The sequence below is a fragment of the Lissotriton helveticus genome, chromosome 12 (genome assembly GCF_964261635.1).
Source record: "Lissotriton helveticus chromosome 12, aLisHel1.1, whole genome shotgun sequence".
Taxonomy (NCBI): Eukaryota; Metazoa; Chordata; class Amphibia; order Caudata; family Salamandridae; genus Lissotriton; species Lissotriton helveticus.
In genome coordinates, this window is record NC_136073.1 from 865,296,442 (window position 1) to 865,315,496 (window position 19,055).

At 42.4% G+C, this 19,055-nt stretch overlaps 1 protein-coding gene across 1 annotated transcript; it reads left to right on the forward strand.

Annotated features, from left to right (window-relative positions):
* The first annotated feature begins 544 nt into the window (after positions 1–544).
* On the forward strand, positions 545–18,681 carry LSM4 (LSM4 homolog, U6 small nuclear RNA and mRNA degradation associated). Its single transcript, XM_078668234.1, has 5 exons — positions 545–725; positions 7,543–7,584; positions 8,240–8,338; positions 11,852–12,044; positions 17,956–18,681. Exons 1-5 carry the CDS (start codon positions 723–725, stop codon positions 18,042–18,044), a joined length of 426 nt encoding a protein of 141 aa, XP_078524360.1. The 5' UTR covers positions 545–722; the 3' UTR covers positions 18,045–18,681.
* Positions 18,682–19,055: the final 374 nt, after the last annotated feature.

A 19,055-nucleotide genomic window follows, 5' to 3' on the forward strand; every position in this document is an offset into this window, starting at 1 on the left:
TGAGTGACTTTACAATTTGTACATTTGCAAAATGTTCCTGTTTGTATCTCTTATGTAACTCGTGTAATCCAAAGTCCTTATGTAACGCAACTGGTTCTTTTGTAAAGCGCTCTGACACATTCGGGGAATGTCCGCGCTATCTAAAATCACATTAAATAATTAAATAAATAAAAACATAGGTGTAAGCCATATTTTAGGACGTTTGTAAATAAAAAGAACATTTACAAAATCAATAACCTGAAATCGGACATTTGATAGCTATGCTTAGCCTGCCATCTCGTGGTCATTTAGTAGTAGGCTACGCTAAAAACATGACCGGGACAAGTTCAACTAGTGACTCAACAGTTGTGACGAAGATCTCGATTTGAAACAAATTGACCTAGAGTTTTCCAGCAAGAGGTACATTTTCCTACTTGCAATATGGCCACCCACTCATATGCTCGCAATGCGTATGCGCTGTCTAGTTTTTAGCCTCTTTTACGCTGAATTCTCACGTTCCAGCTTTTCTTCAACGCGCTAAACGAACGTCACGAGCCCGCGACATGCTGTGCTTTCACTGGAGTGCAATGGTAGTGCGTGCTGAGGGATTTGATTGGTCTGTTATCGGCATTCATCAGAAGGCGACTGGAAGCGAGAGGTGTCAATCAGGCCGGGAGCAGGCGCGCGCGCTGCGGAAGGAGTGACGGAGGCAAGAGAAAAGGGACGCCGGAAGCTCTGGCACCATGGCAAGTGATGGCGGGGCTGGGGCAGAGGGAGGCGGACGGTGGGGGCCCTTAAAACAAATGTTGCAGGATGCTGGGGAGAGGGGCGTGTAGGGGGGCTCCACAGACCAGACTGCGTGAACCTCAATCAGTAATTGGGTGTTCCCCCCCCCAAAAAAAAAACCTTAGTTTCAGTTTATGGAAACTAGAGTCAAAGAGGCCTCTTATTTTGGGCTCACCGCAATTTGACAGGCACCATTAAAAATGGCAAGACTGTTCCTTTAATGGAGGTCTCAAACAATCATCCAGAACGCCCGAATAAGTCCACGATTAGTAATAGGATCTTTGCTGGTTTGAAGAAAACCCCCTATTTGCTTCTGGGATAAAAGTTCTCCACGGGTTGCTTTTGCAAGACAAAAAATTAAGTTCAAATACTGTGCCCTATGTATTAGCGACCCTAAACTCTTAGCATATCTGCCAAGGTTTCAGTTTGCTTATGTGTGACATTTTAAGGCCATATGTGTGACACAGTGTCACTTTGTCGTAAATTGAATGAAGCAGTTCTAGCCATGAAATATGATAAATATGGGAGATTTCTCGCTTTAAAATGGTTTAGAGATTGCCTTAAAACAGACCAGAAAGCAAAGTTATCTTCTGTGAAAAGCAAGAACAGACTGAAGATTTCAGTCATCCAAGGACAGGATGGCTTGTCAGTTATATCGGATTGCCACTTTCCCATCATGACCCCTATGCATGAGAACACAAATATACACAAACAGAATTTCAAATATTGCAAACTGTTCTGTTTGGTTTTGAAAAAGCAGTTCCTGAAACTTAATTTTTATTAAGAAGACCACTATAATATAGTCTATTTACCCTTTTTAGCGTTGTCATGCCCAAAAGCAAAACCGCATTAAAATGCAGCAAATCACAGTGAATACACTTTCAGATTGCTGAAGATGGTGCAATGTTATTTCAATATGTTTTAACTTTTTATAAAAATAATGTACATTTTCAAGGCCAAAAACTTTTTAATTCTATACTGAACACACTCTGGCAGATTACTTTCGAACCTCACCGGAATGAGGTTGGTGAAAACTACCAGACTGCTACTGCTCTCATATAGAAGCCGCAGGACTAGTTTCAATTCAGATCCTATCAGGGAGGTGCAAATTAGTAGCGCTCCTTATGCTTGTTCTGTTGTACAAGCAACTGGGTTGGAACGGGTCTGACGAAATATGATTTACCTGCAGAGGCTTGGTCCGGACCTTGATTGTTTTTTAATATGTGTTAAGCTGGATCCACAATGCTTCAAGTGATACCTAGAGGCCACAGCCTAAATGGTTTGAAGGAAAGCACAAGTAAACAAACTTATCGGGGTACTCAGCTTGTCACCTAGCAATGAGTCACCACTCCTCAACCTGGGCCACCGCTCATAATTGCCTAGAGTAGCAGCACACAGCAAGATCGTGGACTGCTGCTTTGCAAATTATACCCCCAAAAACTCATCTGCCTGTTGTGTCTAGTTGGCCTTCTAGGAGCTTGCTTAATATGCGTGATTAAGCATTTAATGTCGTGATGTGGACACCGGCAAAAAATGCGTTAGTCTGACTCCTGATGCATGGTACTTGGCAGGGCTGTCTTAGTGTGGCAAATGTCACCCTTCCAAATAATTCAGGTGCTTTTGACACCTTCAGTACAGATAGGTTATACAGGTTCTTCTCTGGTTTGACTTGCAAATTCAAGAAAAGCATTCTGCTTTGTGCAAGCTCCTGATTACATCTTTGAAAGAGGCCTTCGGATCTTGCTTGCTTTCCCTCAATCTCAAATTCTGGCGATCTTCTTAAATTAGGATAGACCTTTTTAAGGCATATTTGGCACCAGAGATAATAAAGTTCTTGGGATGCACCACACACATGTTGAACATTAATATTTATTTTTTGTTGTTCTTCAAACAGCCTGTGTATGTGCCCAACCAATTCTGGGACATCAAAAATCTTAGGGTTCATTTGAATTCTCACTGGGCATTATTTTCAACTGTAATTGCTTAATAAATCTTTCATTTTATATTGGCATCCAGGCAACAATATTGTGAGCCTGCTGTGTTTGGGCTATGCACTGTCCCCACTCCTCTTCAATATATATCTACAGTCCTTGGTGGCGGCCCTAGCCCACATGAGCTGCCAAATCTTCAAGTACGCAGATGATACTCAACTCATCCTTCGGATCGACAATTCCCCACATACTCAAGAGCTGGCGCAAAACATTCTTAGATTTCTAGTAAATTGGATGACAACTAATTCATTAAAAATTAACCCAGACAAAACAGAAGTCCTGGTCATCCCTACAAAAAATAATCCCTGGGCTTAAAAATAGACTCTGAGCTCTCCATGGCCAACCAAGTTAATTCAGTGGTTGGGACCTGTTTAGGGCTCATGAGAAAGCTGCGAAAATTGGTCCTTATCCTTTCAATGACATCATTACAGACAATTGTGTCCGCTACAATTGTCTCCAGACTAGACTATGGGCATGCCCTATATATCAACCTCCCCCAGAAATTAATCCACAAGGTGCAAGTGATACTGAACGATGCAGCCAGGCTGATATTCAGGCTCCCCAGGAGCTCTCACGCCACCCCTCTGCTGTGTAAGCTGCATTGGCTCCCCATCAAGCAGAGAGTGAAGTTTAAGGGTCTCTGCATTGCCCATAAGGCAATTTATGGAAATGCCCCAGCCTACATCAAAGATCTCCTTGAGAACTATGTTCCGAGCCGTACATTGCGGTCATTAAAGGTCTGTCGCCTGACTACTCCACGCTGCAACACTGTGTCCAAAGGCGGTAGAGCATTCTCGGTCTTACTCCTACAACTCTGGAACCAGCTGCCTGACCACCATTGGAGGGAACCTGCACTCCTCCCCTTCAGGAAACATCGCAAAACTGTTCTACTCAGGGAGGCTTTAGGTACTGTTTAAACTATCCCTCCCCTGCAAAGCTGTTATGTTACCACCAACTGGCCTCGAGCCTCTCTCTCTAAAGCGCTTAGAGACCTGCCGTTGATTTGGCACTATACAAAAATTAATTAACATAACAAAGGCCTTCCAAACATCTGATCTGTTTAATTTAGATGTCTTGCTTCCAGGCTGCAGAAAAACAAGTGCGAACAGTAAAATTAGGTACAGATGGCAAGCCAATGTCTGGATTGACTAGAACAAAAGTTATTCGGAGTAGGAAGTGATAAACTATAGGCATACCATGAGATAGTGAACAGTGTATATTCCAGTTAAAAAGTTTGGACAGACACGGCAGCGTAGAACTAACGAAATAGCATCTAATCACGTTTTTTTCTTTCTTTTCCTTCAATATTCCCCTATTTGGGGGGGGAGGGGGAGCGTAATTAGATGCAGAAGTAGATTGGGGAGGCTAGACCAAATTGCTGATGCAAAAGCTTCAGGAGACCCCTGGCAGAAGTTGTGCTCTTAATGGAATGTACTGACTGACATCAAAACATAGAGCTAGTGCACTGGGTTTTGTGAAGAGGAGCTAAAACGTCTCCTTCAAGACTTGAATGGCCATGTGGTAGCAACACAGGCTGTAATAGCAGTTCAGTAAGGACAACACTTGTTTTTGAAGCAAGCCGAATACATGTTGGCAATTTTCTTACAGACCTTTTGAAGAGACTCCTTTATTTTTCTTATTATTAATCTCCGGTTTTAATTTTGGCCTTGTAGCAAGGGCTGAGTTTAACCACATTTCACGACAGTATTTATGACCCTTTTATTGCACACTTCTGAGAAACTATATCTAAGCACTTGTGCCACTGTTGTCAGCTACTATCAGAGCAGGTAGTTCATTACAAATGGATTAGGAGACCAGCTCTCGATAAAGACTGCTCCAGGATGGATTTCCGTGAGAGGAGTTCCAAAGGTAGTTGCAGATTTAAGAATCCTATACTGACCCCGCTAGTGAGGAAGTGTTGGAATAGGACGTTGACTCCCATTGTTTGTCAGTGTGCCCGGAATTCTTATTCAAGTCTTGGAACCCTGTCCATTTGATCATATTGCCATCTGAAAAGGCAGCATTGGCAATTATAATGGTGCAGACTCAAAAATTGGAAAACTATGTGCAGTTACCAGATTAGTTGCCCAGATTTAAAAGATCTTTTTAGATCCCTCTTGACAATTTTGTTGACAAATATTGTTATGAAAATTTGTCAAGCATTAAAACCGTGACACACCAAAACATTCTGCTTCCGAGTATGACTATCAGGGGTGTGGAATTTAATAAAATATCTACTTGTCCATGGGACATGTTGATTCATAAATCTACTTGTCCTGTAACCAAATCCACTTGTCCCTTTGATGCCATGTAGTGCTACAACAAATTATGACGGCAATCTGAGAGCTCTGATATAAGTCTCTCTAATTATGCCAGAGCTCATACCATGCATGGTAGGGGTTGAATACTAACAAATGCCTTATTTTGCCACCTTTACATAGATCTACATACAGGGGGCTGGAGGTAGCAGGAAGCAATAGTTCCCCATGGTTGGAATGCCCTCCAGAGTCTTTGCAAACCTACTAACTTGCATAGTTTATGGGTTTTCATAAGCTCGTCTCTAATATTTTCCCCACACTGAAAAGGGTTGGAAATTTACTCCTGTCAAGGGCAGAAGTAAAACTTCTTAAAGAGTTGAGGAAAAAAGTAGTTGGAGTGTGAAGTTGTTACCGCCCAACAGATTTCAGCATGAGGAAATATATACATGCATATTTGCTTGTGCTAAAATGCAGTTCACAAATATTTTTTAGGGATGCGATTTCCTGACCTACTTTTGTAAATTATTGTGAATTCATAAAATAATGCAAGAACATATGCCAGGGGTGCACTTTTGTGACTTTATTTAAGATTTGGGCCCTTATTTAGGTCTGGCGTTAACCAAGACTTTTAGTTTTCATAAAAATTCTCTCTCTCTCTCTCTCTTTCTCTTTCTCTTTCTCTTTCTCTTTCTCTTTCTCTTTCTCTTTCTCTTTCTCTTTCTCTTTCTTTCTCTCTCTCTCTCTCTCTCTCTCTCCCCTTCTCTCCCCCCCCCCCCCCAACTGTGAGTGACAGCATTCTGCTCTTTCTCAAGGAGCATATCGGTATGCAAAATAGTTTTGGTCAGTGCCAGGAACTGACTACTGTGGCAGTGTGTTTTTTTTTTTTAGTAAAACAATATTTCACTTTTGCCAATGTTTGTTGTAATGATGAGGGCTCGGCTGCGCCCTCAACAAAAACGTCTTACAAAAACCATATCAAAACCAGACCCACATTGACAAAACCAAAAGGCTGACCACCAATGTCATACCCATTCCCTTTGCCAAATCTTTTTTTTTTTTTCATGTTTCATATAATTTTGTTAAAACTGGTTACCTGATTTTCTACTATGAATATTTTTGGCCAATACTAACATCCATCAACACATTTTATTAAATGATGCTTCAAAGAATTGGTACTAAAATTACACCATAGTTTAGCAAATCGTTTTTTTTTCCTGGTTGCTTTTTTTAAATAAACATTTTATTTTGAAAGCAAAGAATCCTCAATCTTGCATTCAAGCTTTTGCATATATTTACATCTAATCAGAGAGCCTCCTGGAAGCATTGTATACAGCCTCAAATTGTTAAACTTTGTAAACATCTGTACACATTATTTTACTGGAACCACTGTCCGCAGTGTAGTCTGTACTTACATTTCCTTAGAGCGATCAGCCTAATTATAAAGGCTTTATATTAATGAACCATAAATGCAAATTCGAACAGTATTAACACATGGACATAAATATTACCTTAACTGCAGACAATGCTCTTTCCTGATTTATAATGTGGACTGTAATCTGGCAGCCAAGGGATTTGTGCTGTAGGGGTTTGGGCCTACTTGTCCTGGACATCGGGCTTTAGGAATGCTACATCCCTGGACTATTATACTCCTAATATGTCTATCAATGTAACATCGTATAGAAATGCACGAAAAAATGTATGTATTTCGCATTTTTAATTTTATCCATTAGCTAAACATGATTAAGCAGTGGAGATGTGATCAGACATGTATGCAATTTATAGATACATACATGTTAAACTACTTACTGTGCTCTTCTTTTGAATATCACAATTCTTCTCAACATTCATTGCCTGATAGACTTGAATTTTCAAACTACTAGGCAGCATACAATCATCACTACACAAATTTGGAATACCACTGTTAACGGAGTACTACCTAATTTAATATTGGGGATACATTCTGTTATATTAAAATAATCTTTCCGAAAAGCTTGCACAGTTTCAAAGTTCACAGCATATGCTGTAAACACCATACAGCTGCTCGGAACGAATAACGTTTATTGGATGCTTTCCACACCTCCAACATCAATCCTATTGGTGTTGCTCAGTTTAGTTGTCTATTTATAACTTGTTAAATGGATTTTTTAAACCCTTTCAATAAGAAGAATTGTCTGTATGTACATGTGATTGCCTTTCATAGCTATTCTGTTGCGTTCAAGCATGACATCTGGATTTGTAGCACTAGGATACCCCTACCAGTAATTTGTGTCCCTGATTGAAACTGTATTTGTGAGACCTCATACGATGATATGATATCCTGGTTTTGAAGTAATGACCATTTTAGAATATATTCTTGCATCTGACAAGGATGCAAATGTACTAGATGCGAAACTTAAGAAGTAAACATAATCTGGTGTCTTTAAACATCATAAACATGGTCAACTTCCTTACTCCTTGACTATGCCTTGTTTTGATGTCTGTTTTTCTCATTGTTTATGTGAATTGCTGTTTCCTCTGTTTTTTTGCAGCTGCCTTTATCATTACTGAAGACTGCTCAGAATCACCCTATGGTGAGTAAAGAAATAGTTTCCAAGCCTTATAAGAATGGTCCAAAAGAAACATCATCCTTAAAGAATCCGAGAATTCCCCCCCCCCCCCCCCCCACCCCCATATTTTTGGTTTTTGGTGAGAATACATTTTCTTCAAAGAAAACCTGAGTGTGTGCATGGTAGTCAGTGGTGTATTGATTTTGGAGTACATTGTTCTGAACCAGTTGCCTTGAGTGGGACACTGAAAGGGCAAACCATTATTTGTCTTCCCTGTCTTCCCACAAGTCTGTCTCTAAAAGAATTGCTTGAAACCATTTCACTACTGTGGGTGGCTTTTCCTCCTACCTGCCCAGCATCTACTTGGCAAATCCTTCATCTCACCTCGTGTCTTTTAACTACCTATGGAAGTAAATGGTACTATTTTTGGAAGTTGTATACAGCGCAAACACAGCCCAAAGGTATCGGAGCGCTTTACATGAGCGTTACAGACAGACACATTCATTTTGTTTGGCACAGTGGGATTATGTGATTTGCCCAGAATCACAGGATGTTGAGCCTCCGTGCCACAACTCGGTTCCTTGGCTTCGAGGTCGACCGCTCCAGCCACATCCTCTCTCCGTGTACGCAACATAGCCTTCCAGTTCATGTTTAACTTTACTTTCTTTAATTTTTGCAGTTGGTGGAATTGAAAAATGGAGAAACGTATAACGGCCATCTAGTGAGTTGTGATAACTGGATGAACATCAATCTCCGAGAAGTGATCTGTACCTCCAGGGTAGGTACTTGCTTTTCATTTTCACAACCCTCAATTCCTAGGTGGTTAGAGATAGCTAGGTGGTGATTTTATCTCTGCCTCTGTAACGCAGGCCATATTGCATTTCTAAAACACAATCGGCTGTACATCTTTAAATGTATATGAATTCTAGAAATGCGCTTACTGTAGAATTTCCTGTTTCCTTACATGGAAAATCTGTCCAATAGTTATATTTAACAATATACATTAATCGCTGTGTATACATATCCCCTCCAGCAGTGTAGACTGTAATATAAGCTTTTCTCCTTCCCATCACCATAACTGATTCCTGACGGAATACCCTCTCCTAGCATACTCATACCTAGCGTACTCCACATCGCAAATTCTATCTTGCAGTCCTGCTCAAACAGGCTTTATTCACATAGCAAATGGATACCACAGTATCCTTAACTCAGTATAAGAATGAGGGCCATACACAATTCTACACTGCAGTAAGGCTGGTTCATTACACCTTTGTAGGTTGGTCAGCTTTCCATTGTTCAGTTGTTTGAGTCCATCCTTCTCAAGAGTCTCCTAAACCCTGCCCATGTATTGCAGCGTGAGCTGAAAACACGACCAGTGTAACTTAAAACTTTCACAAATGTAAAGGCAGTAAGTGCTGAGATGCTGATTAATTATAGTCTCATAAAGAGAGATTGTATTTACATTGGCCTGAAGTCCTGTATAATTCCAATGACTGGATTTTGCTATAGAGAAAAAACTTAATTTGAAGTGTTGATGTTTATTTAGTACTTTCCAAGAATGCCCACCTTTAGAATTCACTTCCTTGTGACAGTGCTCGGCATCGTTTCTTAGCACTAGTGTGAAATAGATTTTTAGTGTGAAATTGAATAATTGTGCTTTTGTTTCTGTGATACTCAGTGGTGCAGATGTTTCTCTTTGGAGTTTACTTTTTGGTTGGAATAAGGTATAATTTAACCTTTCTTACCACCACATTTAGACGCATTGTTTTGAACATCTAAACTGCTTGTCCACAAAAGCTTTCCCAGACTGTTCTTTATTTAAAACTGGAATTAATGCAGTTGCCTCCTCAAACCAGTCCTTGCGCCTTTATGCAATACACATTAAATTAACAACTGGCATGACCAATTCCACCATAGGTGAAATTTGCAGTTACTGCAAACGTTTCCCTGCTGTGTTAACTGCAGATGAGCAGGAGAAGTGAATGCCACGTTTTTGATCTGTACTCGGAAACCAAAGAGCAGGTTTTTCCATTATACAACTAATAACACAATTCTTTGCACATCTTAATGTGCAAAATCTGCTAAGATTTGCAGCCTTAAGATATATTGAGGTGCAGTAGAGTAGGAACTGAGGAAACAAAAGGTCAAGTTCTAGACAATCTCACAGGGTGCCCAAGAACATCACAGCAGCAAGACAGAATACTGGATGAAGCTACTGTGTTCTCCTGTCATGAAAGTTGATATTTTTCTCACAGGAAGTTCAGGGCGATCAATTAATGACACCTTTGAAGCAAACATTCGGGAAGATGTAAGTCTTGATTGACTGAAAAAAGCAATTGTTTTGGAACTACTGATACCACATGAGATAGCACAGAAGACCGCAAACCCGCAGAATGACGGGCAGGCAATAGCCGGTATGGTTGCATCCCTCTGCGACGGGGATGGGTGATCGTAAGTACATTAAAAACCGCTCCCAGATGTCTATAGGGCGAGAGGTCGGCAGCAATTATTCCCAATAATTGGTCAGATTTTCTTGACAATAGGAGTCATCTCGTAGCCAAGACACAGCCTTAGGTGCACGTTTTTCCCCCCCAGTGCATGGCAATTTGGTAAATGGCCAGAAGTAAGAGCATAGCTGTAAGGCGCCGATGTTCAGATGGAACATGTCTGACATAACCCAATAAACTAATCAGTGGAGTTTGCAGTAGAGTGTGACCATTAATCTGGTGAATAATGTGATGTACGTCGCTCCAGACAGCTGCTATTTTAGGGCAATTCCAGGCCAGATGAAGGAAGGAAGCCTGGGGTTCTGAGCATCTCTCAGTACCCCTCCGCCAGCAGACCAATACCCTGTATCTGTTCATGGGTCCGATATAATCTGTGTAAAATCTTGAAATGAATAAGTCTGAGTCTGTAATTAGGCGAAAGGGCTGCAATTTGTTTGCAGCAATAGGTCCATTGTTCCTCTGTAGGTGGCTAGGGGGGTGGGGGGGTCTATATCCATCACCCATTTAGTTCGGGCCACTGGGTAGGGAATTGGTGCTTTATCTTGCATGATTGCGTACAGACATGTGACTAGTCTGCGAGGGTTAGCTTTTGTCAATATATATACAAGGGCATATAGTGTAGACAAGGGCTTGTTGCGCCAAGCATGTAGCACAGATCTGGGAGTATATCTAGCATGGTGGGTTGTGGCGTCTCCTCAAGTGCGAACGGGGGGAGTAATTGTCCGTCGGGATATAGATCACCATATGTGAATAATGTCTGTCTGCGAGCTCGTGTTTTAGCACCGTCATCCTGTAGGGCCGGTAGCATTGGATTGTGAGCCAAAGGTGTAGAGTGGGCATAAATGCAGTGCAGATGAGCTTGGCGACGGAGGCCATCCCACACCCACCGAATGCCCCCGACAGTATCAGTCTCCGTGTGTGGAGGTTTGTAAGGTTGATAAAGCGCAGTCGATAGGGGTACTGGGGAGGCCGCGTCTGCCTCCACCGGCACATGCGGCTGAAATCGTATAGGGTATAACCAGAAATCAAAATATGATGCATGAGTGCATAGCGCATTAAGTGTCATATCTGGTGCATTTAAACCCCCTTGTATTAATGGTAATGTAAGAATTTCCCATGCGACTCTGAGCTGTTTCCCGGCCCATGTCAGTGATATATGTTTAGAACGCAATCGCTAGAGAAAATGTGCAGGAAGCGGTAGGGAGGATATTGATTTTGTCCTCCAGCCAGGACATCACCGAATCATGGTTAGCGTGCCACAGCTCGTCTGTCACCGCTGAGCGAGATTCCGAGGTATCTTAACAGGTTCCGTCACCCACTCCAAGGGTAATTCAAAGTCAACATTTTGTGTGGTATTAGTGAGAGGAAAAATGATAGACGTGGCTCAGTTTATCTGTATACCAGAATGACCCTCCAATCTAAATATGTCTTGCATAATGGGGTCCAAATTGACATGGGGTTCCCGGACGTAGAGAGAAATGTCAGCATACATGAGGCAACAGAATACTTAATCGACTGTATTGCAGAGTAGATGACAATGGAACCATTTCGAATGCATTTGATGCAATTTCAGTAAATCTGTTTTTCATACTACTGTGTTAACTCTACCTGACTTGATGGAGGCCAAAATGTACAGAAGAACAAAGCTTTTCACACATGAACCCCCTGTTCATTTTTAACTGTTGCATCTTAACTCCTCTGTCAGCTGTTGTCGTACATCACCTTCCCCCTCCTTCTTCAGAATCATTTTTTTCCACCTTCTTTTATTCCTTTGTGTTCAACAGGATGGCGACAAATTCTGGAGGATGCCCGAATGCTACATTCGTGGAAGCACGATTAAGTACCTGCGTATTCCAGATGAAATTATCGACATGGTGAAAGAGGAAGTGCTGTCCAAAGGCCGGGGCCGTGGTGGCGGTGGAATGCAACAGCAGCAGAAGCAGCAAAAAGGGAGGGGTGTTGGAGGCGCTGGTCGAGGTATAAAATCTCAAGTATATGAAAATTATTAGTGGCGTATATGTATGTATGTGTCTGCGTAGGTGTCTGTGTTGTCCCGTAATTGTATTATATGCAGTGAAGCGTCCATATTGTGAGTGCATTTCTTGGATGGTTGTCATCGGATGGGTTGGCAAACAGAGGCCTTGTTCAAATCCCAGCCCGTTGCTTTAGTGCCCAGTTGGAAAATCTGGACCTCTGTTGAGTAGCTTCAGAGATTCACGTTGAGGATATTTTTTTTATTTCAAGAAAATGGCCTTGATGTTCGGTTAGCTGAAGCATTCAGCTTTTCAAGCTTGTGATCTGCCTTCCAGATCCTCAGTGGCAATGAATAATTACAGCAAAGACATTTCCTTTGAAATGTTTTCTATAGCAATGTATGGAATTGGAATTTAATGAATAATGTACACACAGTTAACATAAAAAACTAGTGTCATATCTACATCACTTTGCTTCGTTTTCCTCCTATGCGTTGGGGAATGGAGGAAATGCTTTGATTAGATTCATATCACAATCATCTATAAAAAAAAAAAGTTTACTTGCATCAAAATTACTCCAATGCACACAATTCTGTTGTTTTTTTCCTGGTTGTTCTCCTTGATTCTAAGGAGCCAAGTAACACTAACTTCCCCTTGAAAAGCAGTTTAAATGTATTTTACATTTATATATTTAAGCTCAACCTTTATAGGGCAATGTGCTTTATGTCAACACCTCCAGTTCACCATCCTCCCAGCTGGTGATAGTTAGAAATGGGGGTCTCTAGTTGGCAAGGGCTTGCACCTTTGTCCAAGTAGGGACCCTTCTTCCTAGTCAGGATAAAGGAGTTGCACTCCTAAAATATCCCCTGCTCACCCCCTTGGTAGTTTGGCACGAGCAGTCAGGCGTATCTTAGAGGTGGTGTGTACAGCATTTGCACATAACCAACAGTAATACAGTGTAAGCACTACAAAACGGACACCACACCAGTTTAGAAAAATATCTACTATTTTTATATACTCAAGACCAGACCAAAAACGATAAAAATCCACAATACTTAGAAATCTTAAGTTATCAAAATAACTGAACAAAGAAATCCAAACAGATCTGGATGACCAGCTAAGGTGTCGGGAAGACCTGCAAACAATACTTTTTTTTAGAAATGCAGGGCGTTGGCGACCTCTAGTTGAGTTTCCGAAAGCACGGCGTCCGCAGGCGTCTGTTCCGGAGGTCGGTACATGAGTCGTGGGGGGCCTCTAAGTCACACGCGTTGCAGATTGATCTCTTCTCTGGTGGAGTCAGGAGCTCTGGCGTGGGGTGCTGTGGTGAGAAGGGCACCAGTATGGCGTGTGGTGCCCTCGGGTCGCGTGCGAGCAGCGGCTCGGTGGCGGCGTCTTTGAGACAAGGGTCGTGGCGCGAGGTGAAGGCGGTGCTAGTCGCAGAGCTGGCAGCATCGTTGTTGCTGAAGCGCTGTCGTCGGCTGTCAAACTGGAGTCTATTGCGCCCGCTGCGGTGTGGGATGAGAGCAGTGCGTTGTATAACTTTACGAGCGGTGCCCTATAACCACAGTGCAAGCAGCGGCATCTATTTCGGCGTGGAGCCGCGGCGTCGGGGTACCAAGGCGTCGTCATGAAGTGAGGCAACGCGGACTGCGGTACCCACAGGTCGCCGTGCAAGCAGCGGCTCGGTGGCGGTGTCTGCAGGCGTCGTTGGTGAGACCAGGGTCGTGTTGTGGCGGTGCCCTCTGCGGTGCCTTCAGGACACGGAGTAGGCAGCGGCGTCGTAGACGTCGTTGGGTTGCTGTACTTCTGTTGCAAAAACAACAGTTAATGGACAGAATGCAGAACAATGTCATACATTCACCCCAGTACAGAGATCTGGGCCTAAATCCATCGGTTTTTTTGCACTCCACACCACCCCAGTTAAGACCTGGCCATATGCAAATCAGCCTTGACCCTGTGCCTCATGGGAACAGTCCAGCCCGAATGATGGATTTAGGCCCAGATCTCTGTTTTGGGGTGAATGTATGACATTGTTCTACATTCTGTCCATCAACTGTTGTTTTTGTGCTTACTTCTGTTGCAGCACAAAACAGTCCCCAGTGCTGAAGGCAGTAGAGCTTGAAGTCTTTGCTGTTCCTGAGACTTCTTCAACAGGGGGCAAGCTCTCACTCAAGCCCTTGGAGAAACTCACAAAAGTAGATGGCAGAAAGTTCAGTCCAGTCCTTTCGCTGCCCAAGACAGAAGCAGCCACTGCAGGCCAACACAGCAAAATGGTAGTTCCTCCTCACAGCTTCTCCAGCTCTTCTTCTTGGCAGTCTTCTTGTTCCAAAAGAGTTCTAAAGTTCAGGGGTCTGGGCCCCAATATTTATATCCCAAAAATCCCTTGATCTCTTAGGCTGAGAGTGTCTGTGCCCAGCCAGAACCAGTTCTGCCTTCTCTGGTGTGACTTCCAGGCAGGAGGTGGAGACGGCATTGTCGGAGGCAGACCAGGCCCTTTGACGTGCAAGGAAATCTCCTCCCCCCTCCCCCCAATTGCAGCCAAGGTCTACTCGGCCCTTTCCTGACCCACCTAGACTATCTGGGGCCGCTCCTGCTCCCAGCCTACTGTCATCCAAAAACCCAGACAGGCACTTCACATTCCAGCAGAGGCACACGGGATGACTGAGCAAGAAAATACCAACTTCCTAAAAGTGGTGTTTTCAAACCCAGAATGTAAAAATCACCTTAACTAAAAGAGGCATCTTTAGATTCTGAGTTCAGGCATACTAAACTTGGTTTTCCTACCTACTTCCCAGGACCAGTTATGTTTATAAGATGTTATAAACAAAACTGCCCATTCTGTCCTATGGGGAACAGGTTGCCTTGCAATAGTGAAAAACGAAATGGGCTGTAATTCACTATCAGGACATACCACACACACCAGGGCATGTCCTACCTTCCACCTATCCTACCTTCCACATACACTGCACCCTGCACACAGGGATACCATGGAACTACCTTAGGGGTGACTGACATGGCAGAAAAGGGAAGGTTATGGCCTGGCAAGTGTGTGCACTGGCCAAGTCGACATGGCAGTTACGAACTGTGTGCAGACTCTGCAATGGCAGGTCTGATTTACCGTTTCACGGCTACTCATGAGGGTGGCACAATCAGTGCTGCAGGCACACTCGACACATTTGATTTACAGGCCGTGGCACACTCAGTTCACTTTACTAGGGACTAACAAGTAAATCCATTATCCAATCATGGAAACACCAATCCCTAGCACAATTTACCACAGGAGCACTTGCACTTTACCATTGATCAGCAGTGAGAAAAGTGCGCAGAAACACTACGCCAGCAAAAACAGTCAAAAAGGGAGGTCAGAAAGCAAAAATTCTGGGAAACACGCTAAAAGAGGCAAAGTCTAACAGTGATGTATTGGTTTTCCCCTGGTCGTCCTGTCTTCAAGCACTTCTCTTCTATAGAATGTACTCCGTTCATAAATGTGATCACTCACAAATCCTTCTTTGATTGACCTTGATTGTGGCCTTGGGGAGTCACGTGAACAGAATATGTATGTGAAGTCTTACAGGGAAGTTACAGTGGGGACAGGCACAGGACTCGTATGACACGTGAAAAACCTGGGACAGGCACATTTTCTGTGATTACACATACTCTGTTGCACATCGGTTATCTTCACAATCATTCCATCATGGACACGTGCACAAACACTATCATTACCTTCACAGCATCTCACAAACATGTATTCACACAGATGTCGCTACACTGTCATCAATTCTGTTTCACTCTCACTATCACTAATATGCATACCAAATCATGACACTCATGCGCATTCAATTACACATAATATTACACTCTCACACCATGTACTGCTTGTCCCCATCCTGTATAAAGTAAAGTCCACATTTGTAAAGCGCACAATCACCCCTAAGGGTCTCTAGGCGCTGGGGGGCCGTCGGGAAGATTAAGCGAGCTATTGCCCAGAGTCACATGGTGCTGGGCTAACCTGCCGCCGGAGCCGGGGATCGAACCGTGGTCCCCAGATTCCAGCGTCAGTCGCCCTGGCCGCGGCGCCACACCTCTCCCACCATCCTGTATCTGTTCTCTATGTGTGAGGAAAGTGTAATTCTGGTGCTGCCTGTGTTGTATGCGAGAAATGTGTGCATTGCTACTGCTGGATGTGTTGTCTCTGCTTTGTGTGTAAGGAAGTGTGCACTATTGGAGGGTGTCTGTATAAGCATGCAAAGAATCCACCCTTTTGACCTATTCTAGTTTTGTGAATGCTTGTTAACCTAACAGCTCTTTAGCTGCAGGACTCTACATTTTTTTAAAGATACGTACCTTTCAGTAGGACACCGGTCATCAGCTCCTTGGAGAAGGATGTTTGTTCTTATCACTAGGAACACAAATTGACAAGGCCAATCAATTGGTTTGTGTGTGAGTAAATGATGTTGCCTAGCTCCGTGACGCAGAAAGTACGTGTAGTTCTCGGGGAATAGCAATGCAAGCTTCCTTAACACCTAAAAGCAAACAAACACGTGTAATACATCTGCGGCAACAGGTCAGACCTCAATTTTACATATAACACGCTCTTATCTGCCAGCATGTGCAGAAGCAGGAGGGCAAACGTCCCTTGACAGCGGCATTAAATGCCTCCTGCGTACAATAGCATCATGGAATTGTCATATTTTATGACCTCAAAGTGAGTACATAACACGACTCGCATGTAGAAATGCTTATACCTTTAGGAGTCACCTCTAGTGCATTTTTATTGTTATTGAACTGCTCTTCATATTTAGTTAAGAATTTTTTTTTTCACACAAGTGACATTTATATTCCTTCAGCAGTGCAGTCATCATTTCATGAGATCCCACTGTTTACCTCTCATAAGCCTCCTTTTTGCTGCTTTAAAGGACCAAGCTGTGGACAAGAAGAGAAATCTATAGATCGAGGACACACAGTGTCTTCTTTACCTTCTCTTTTCGCTTCCCTCATGTCTTTGACCAGCGGGCAGCCAATGCAGAGGCAGGCAAACCAAAGGGCAAGAAGCCAGGAGGGAGGTGGTGCAGCTACTACAATTGCCTTCTCTGAGTGTAAATGGCACTTGTTAGCTGTGGTGGTAGATTTTGCAGTGTAAATTGGTTTGGGGTCAACTTCTCTAAGGGTTCTGGAAAAAAGTCCATGTCTTCTACGACATAAGGCTGGGAAAGTTTGTTAAAACGGCTACAAAAGACCACCGTTTTTCTCTTTGGTAGTAAGCTGAGGAGAAACCCATCCTGAAGGTGATGGAGAGAAACAGTCCATCAATACAGTACAAAAGGATACAATTTTACTCATTTTTTTGGTTAAAAGTACATATATGTGTAGCAAACTAAATAAAAGAACATGCCAAATGTGATACTTAAAGAACGTCTTACCTAAAATACAAACTTCTGTCAGTTATAAAAAAACAACAAATCAAGAACTTTGAGCAAAGCTGTGCAGAACAGTGGCGCTATAATAATTAGACCAGTATAAATAGGGCGGCGGCTGTAGGATGGGGTGTGTGGTGAGCCAGCCAAAATTATATCTGGGGCAGAGGGGCGGAGCAGGAGCCAGAGGTATGGAACTGTTTGTTCTGACTTGGGTATTAAGGAGAAGTTGCCGAAATATACTAGTCTGTTACTTTGGTGACCACTGAATGTGGAGACCTACCTCACAACCAAACGTCAAGCGAGATACAGAGCAGAGACCGGTTGGAGGAGAAAATGCAAAGCATTATCTCCTTGAACTAGTCTTTCACAGTTAAACGCTCCTAGAAGTCCAAGATGTCTGATCACAAGTGTCCTGATTTTTTTGCACTTTGTAAAACATCAGCAAATCGTGTAGTATGTAGACAACTTCTGATACTTAACCTTCTAACCATTTTTTAGGTGTGTTCGGAGGACGTGGGAGAGGTGCCCCAGGTGGTGGTAGAGGACAGCAGGAGAAGAAACCAGGCAGACAGTCTGGAAAGCAGTGAAACACAGTTTGGACTTTCTTTTTTGTAATCTTGGACGTTGGCGTGCAGCCGTGAGTTTAGTTTTCGATGAAGGTTGCCGATTATTTAAAGTAATACATTTCTACGCCTCAGTCAGTGACTCTGACACTGTTCTTTGTTATTGAATTTGTAAAATTCCTCCTACCATTTGCTGGTAGAATTGTGTGTACAACCTTTAGTTGGAGATTCTTGATTTCGGTTTAGATGGGGAGAAATGCTGTGCTAGGATCTAACATTTCAACTACCACATCTTGTATATTTTTAATGGGAAAAGTAAAAAAAGATCATGTCATGATATTTTAAGCACTTGTAAAAACATTTTTGTGTTTGACCTTTTTCAGAAAAGTTTTTCTAATTTGAGTTTTATTTGTTTTGGAATTAGTGGAACAAACTGGCTTTATGTTAAAAAAGTAGAATTTGACAAACCTTAAAATTCTCAAAACAGTCTGAATTTTGCCACTTTGTAAGCTTGTTTTGTTTTTTTACTATGTTTTTTTAAAACCAATTTAGTGCTTTGTCTTACAGTTCATTTGCTCTGTTAAAAGTTCCAAGTTAAATTGACAAAAACCAGATTCAGTTTGTTTAACAAGATTAATAAATGGAAAAATCAAAATTGTCATTCTGCTTTTAGTTGTTTAATGCCGATGTGAAGAGCTAAGATACTAGCCCTGCCATGAAAAGAAATGTCTTGAAAATAACATTGATCTGTTTAACATTTGTAAGTTTTTTAATTTAGTATAGTATTGGGAATTGTAACTTTTATTCAAATGCATATTTTTTAAGTACTTTACAAAAAAATGAGAGCGAACACCCCCAAAAAATCCAAGAATAAAAGACCCTTTCTGTCAATTCCTGCAGGGAGCCAATGACAATCCAGTTTGCTACAGACTATAAGTGATAATTATACATGGAAGGATGTTATGGTGTTTTAAAACCCACAGCAGTGGAGGGATTTGTTTTAGTGCGCACTCTTAATTGAATTACTTGTCCGTG

Bases quoted from the DNA above. Each gene is read 5' to 3' on its own strand.
- LSM4 (XM_078668234.1), top strand. The intron at 7,585-8,239 runs GTGAGTAAAGAA...TAATTTTTGCAG, and splicing joins CTGCTCAGAATCACCCTATG to TTGGTGGAATTGAAAAATGG. The intron at 12,045-17,955 runs GTATAAAATCTC...ACCATTTTTTAG, and splicing joins TGTTGGAGGCGCTGGTCGAG to GTGTGTTCGGAGGACGTGGG.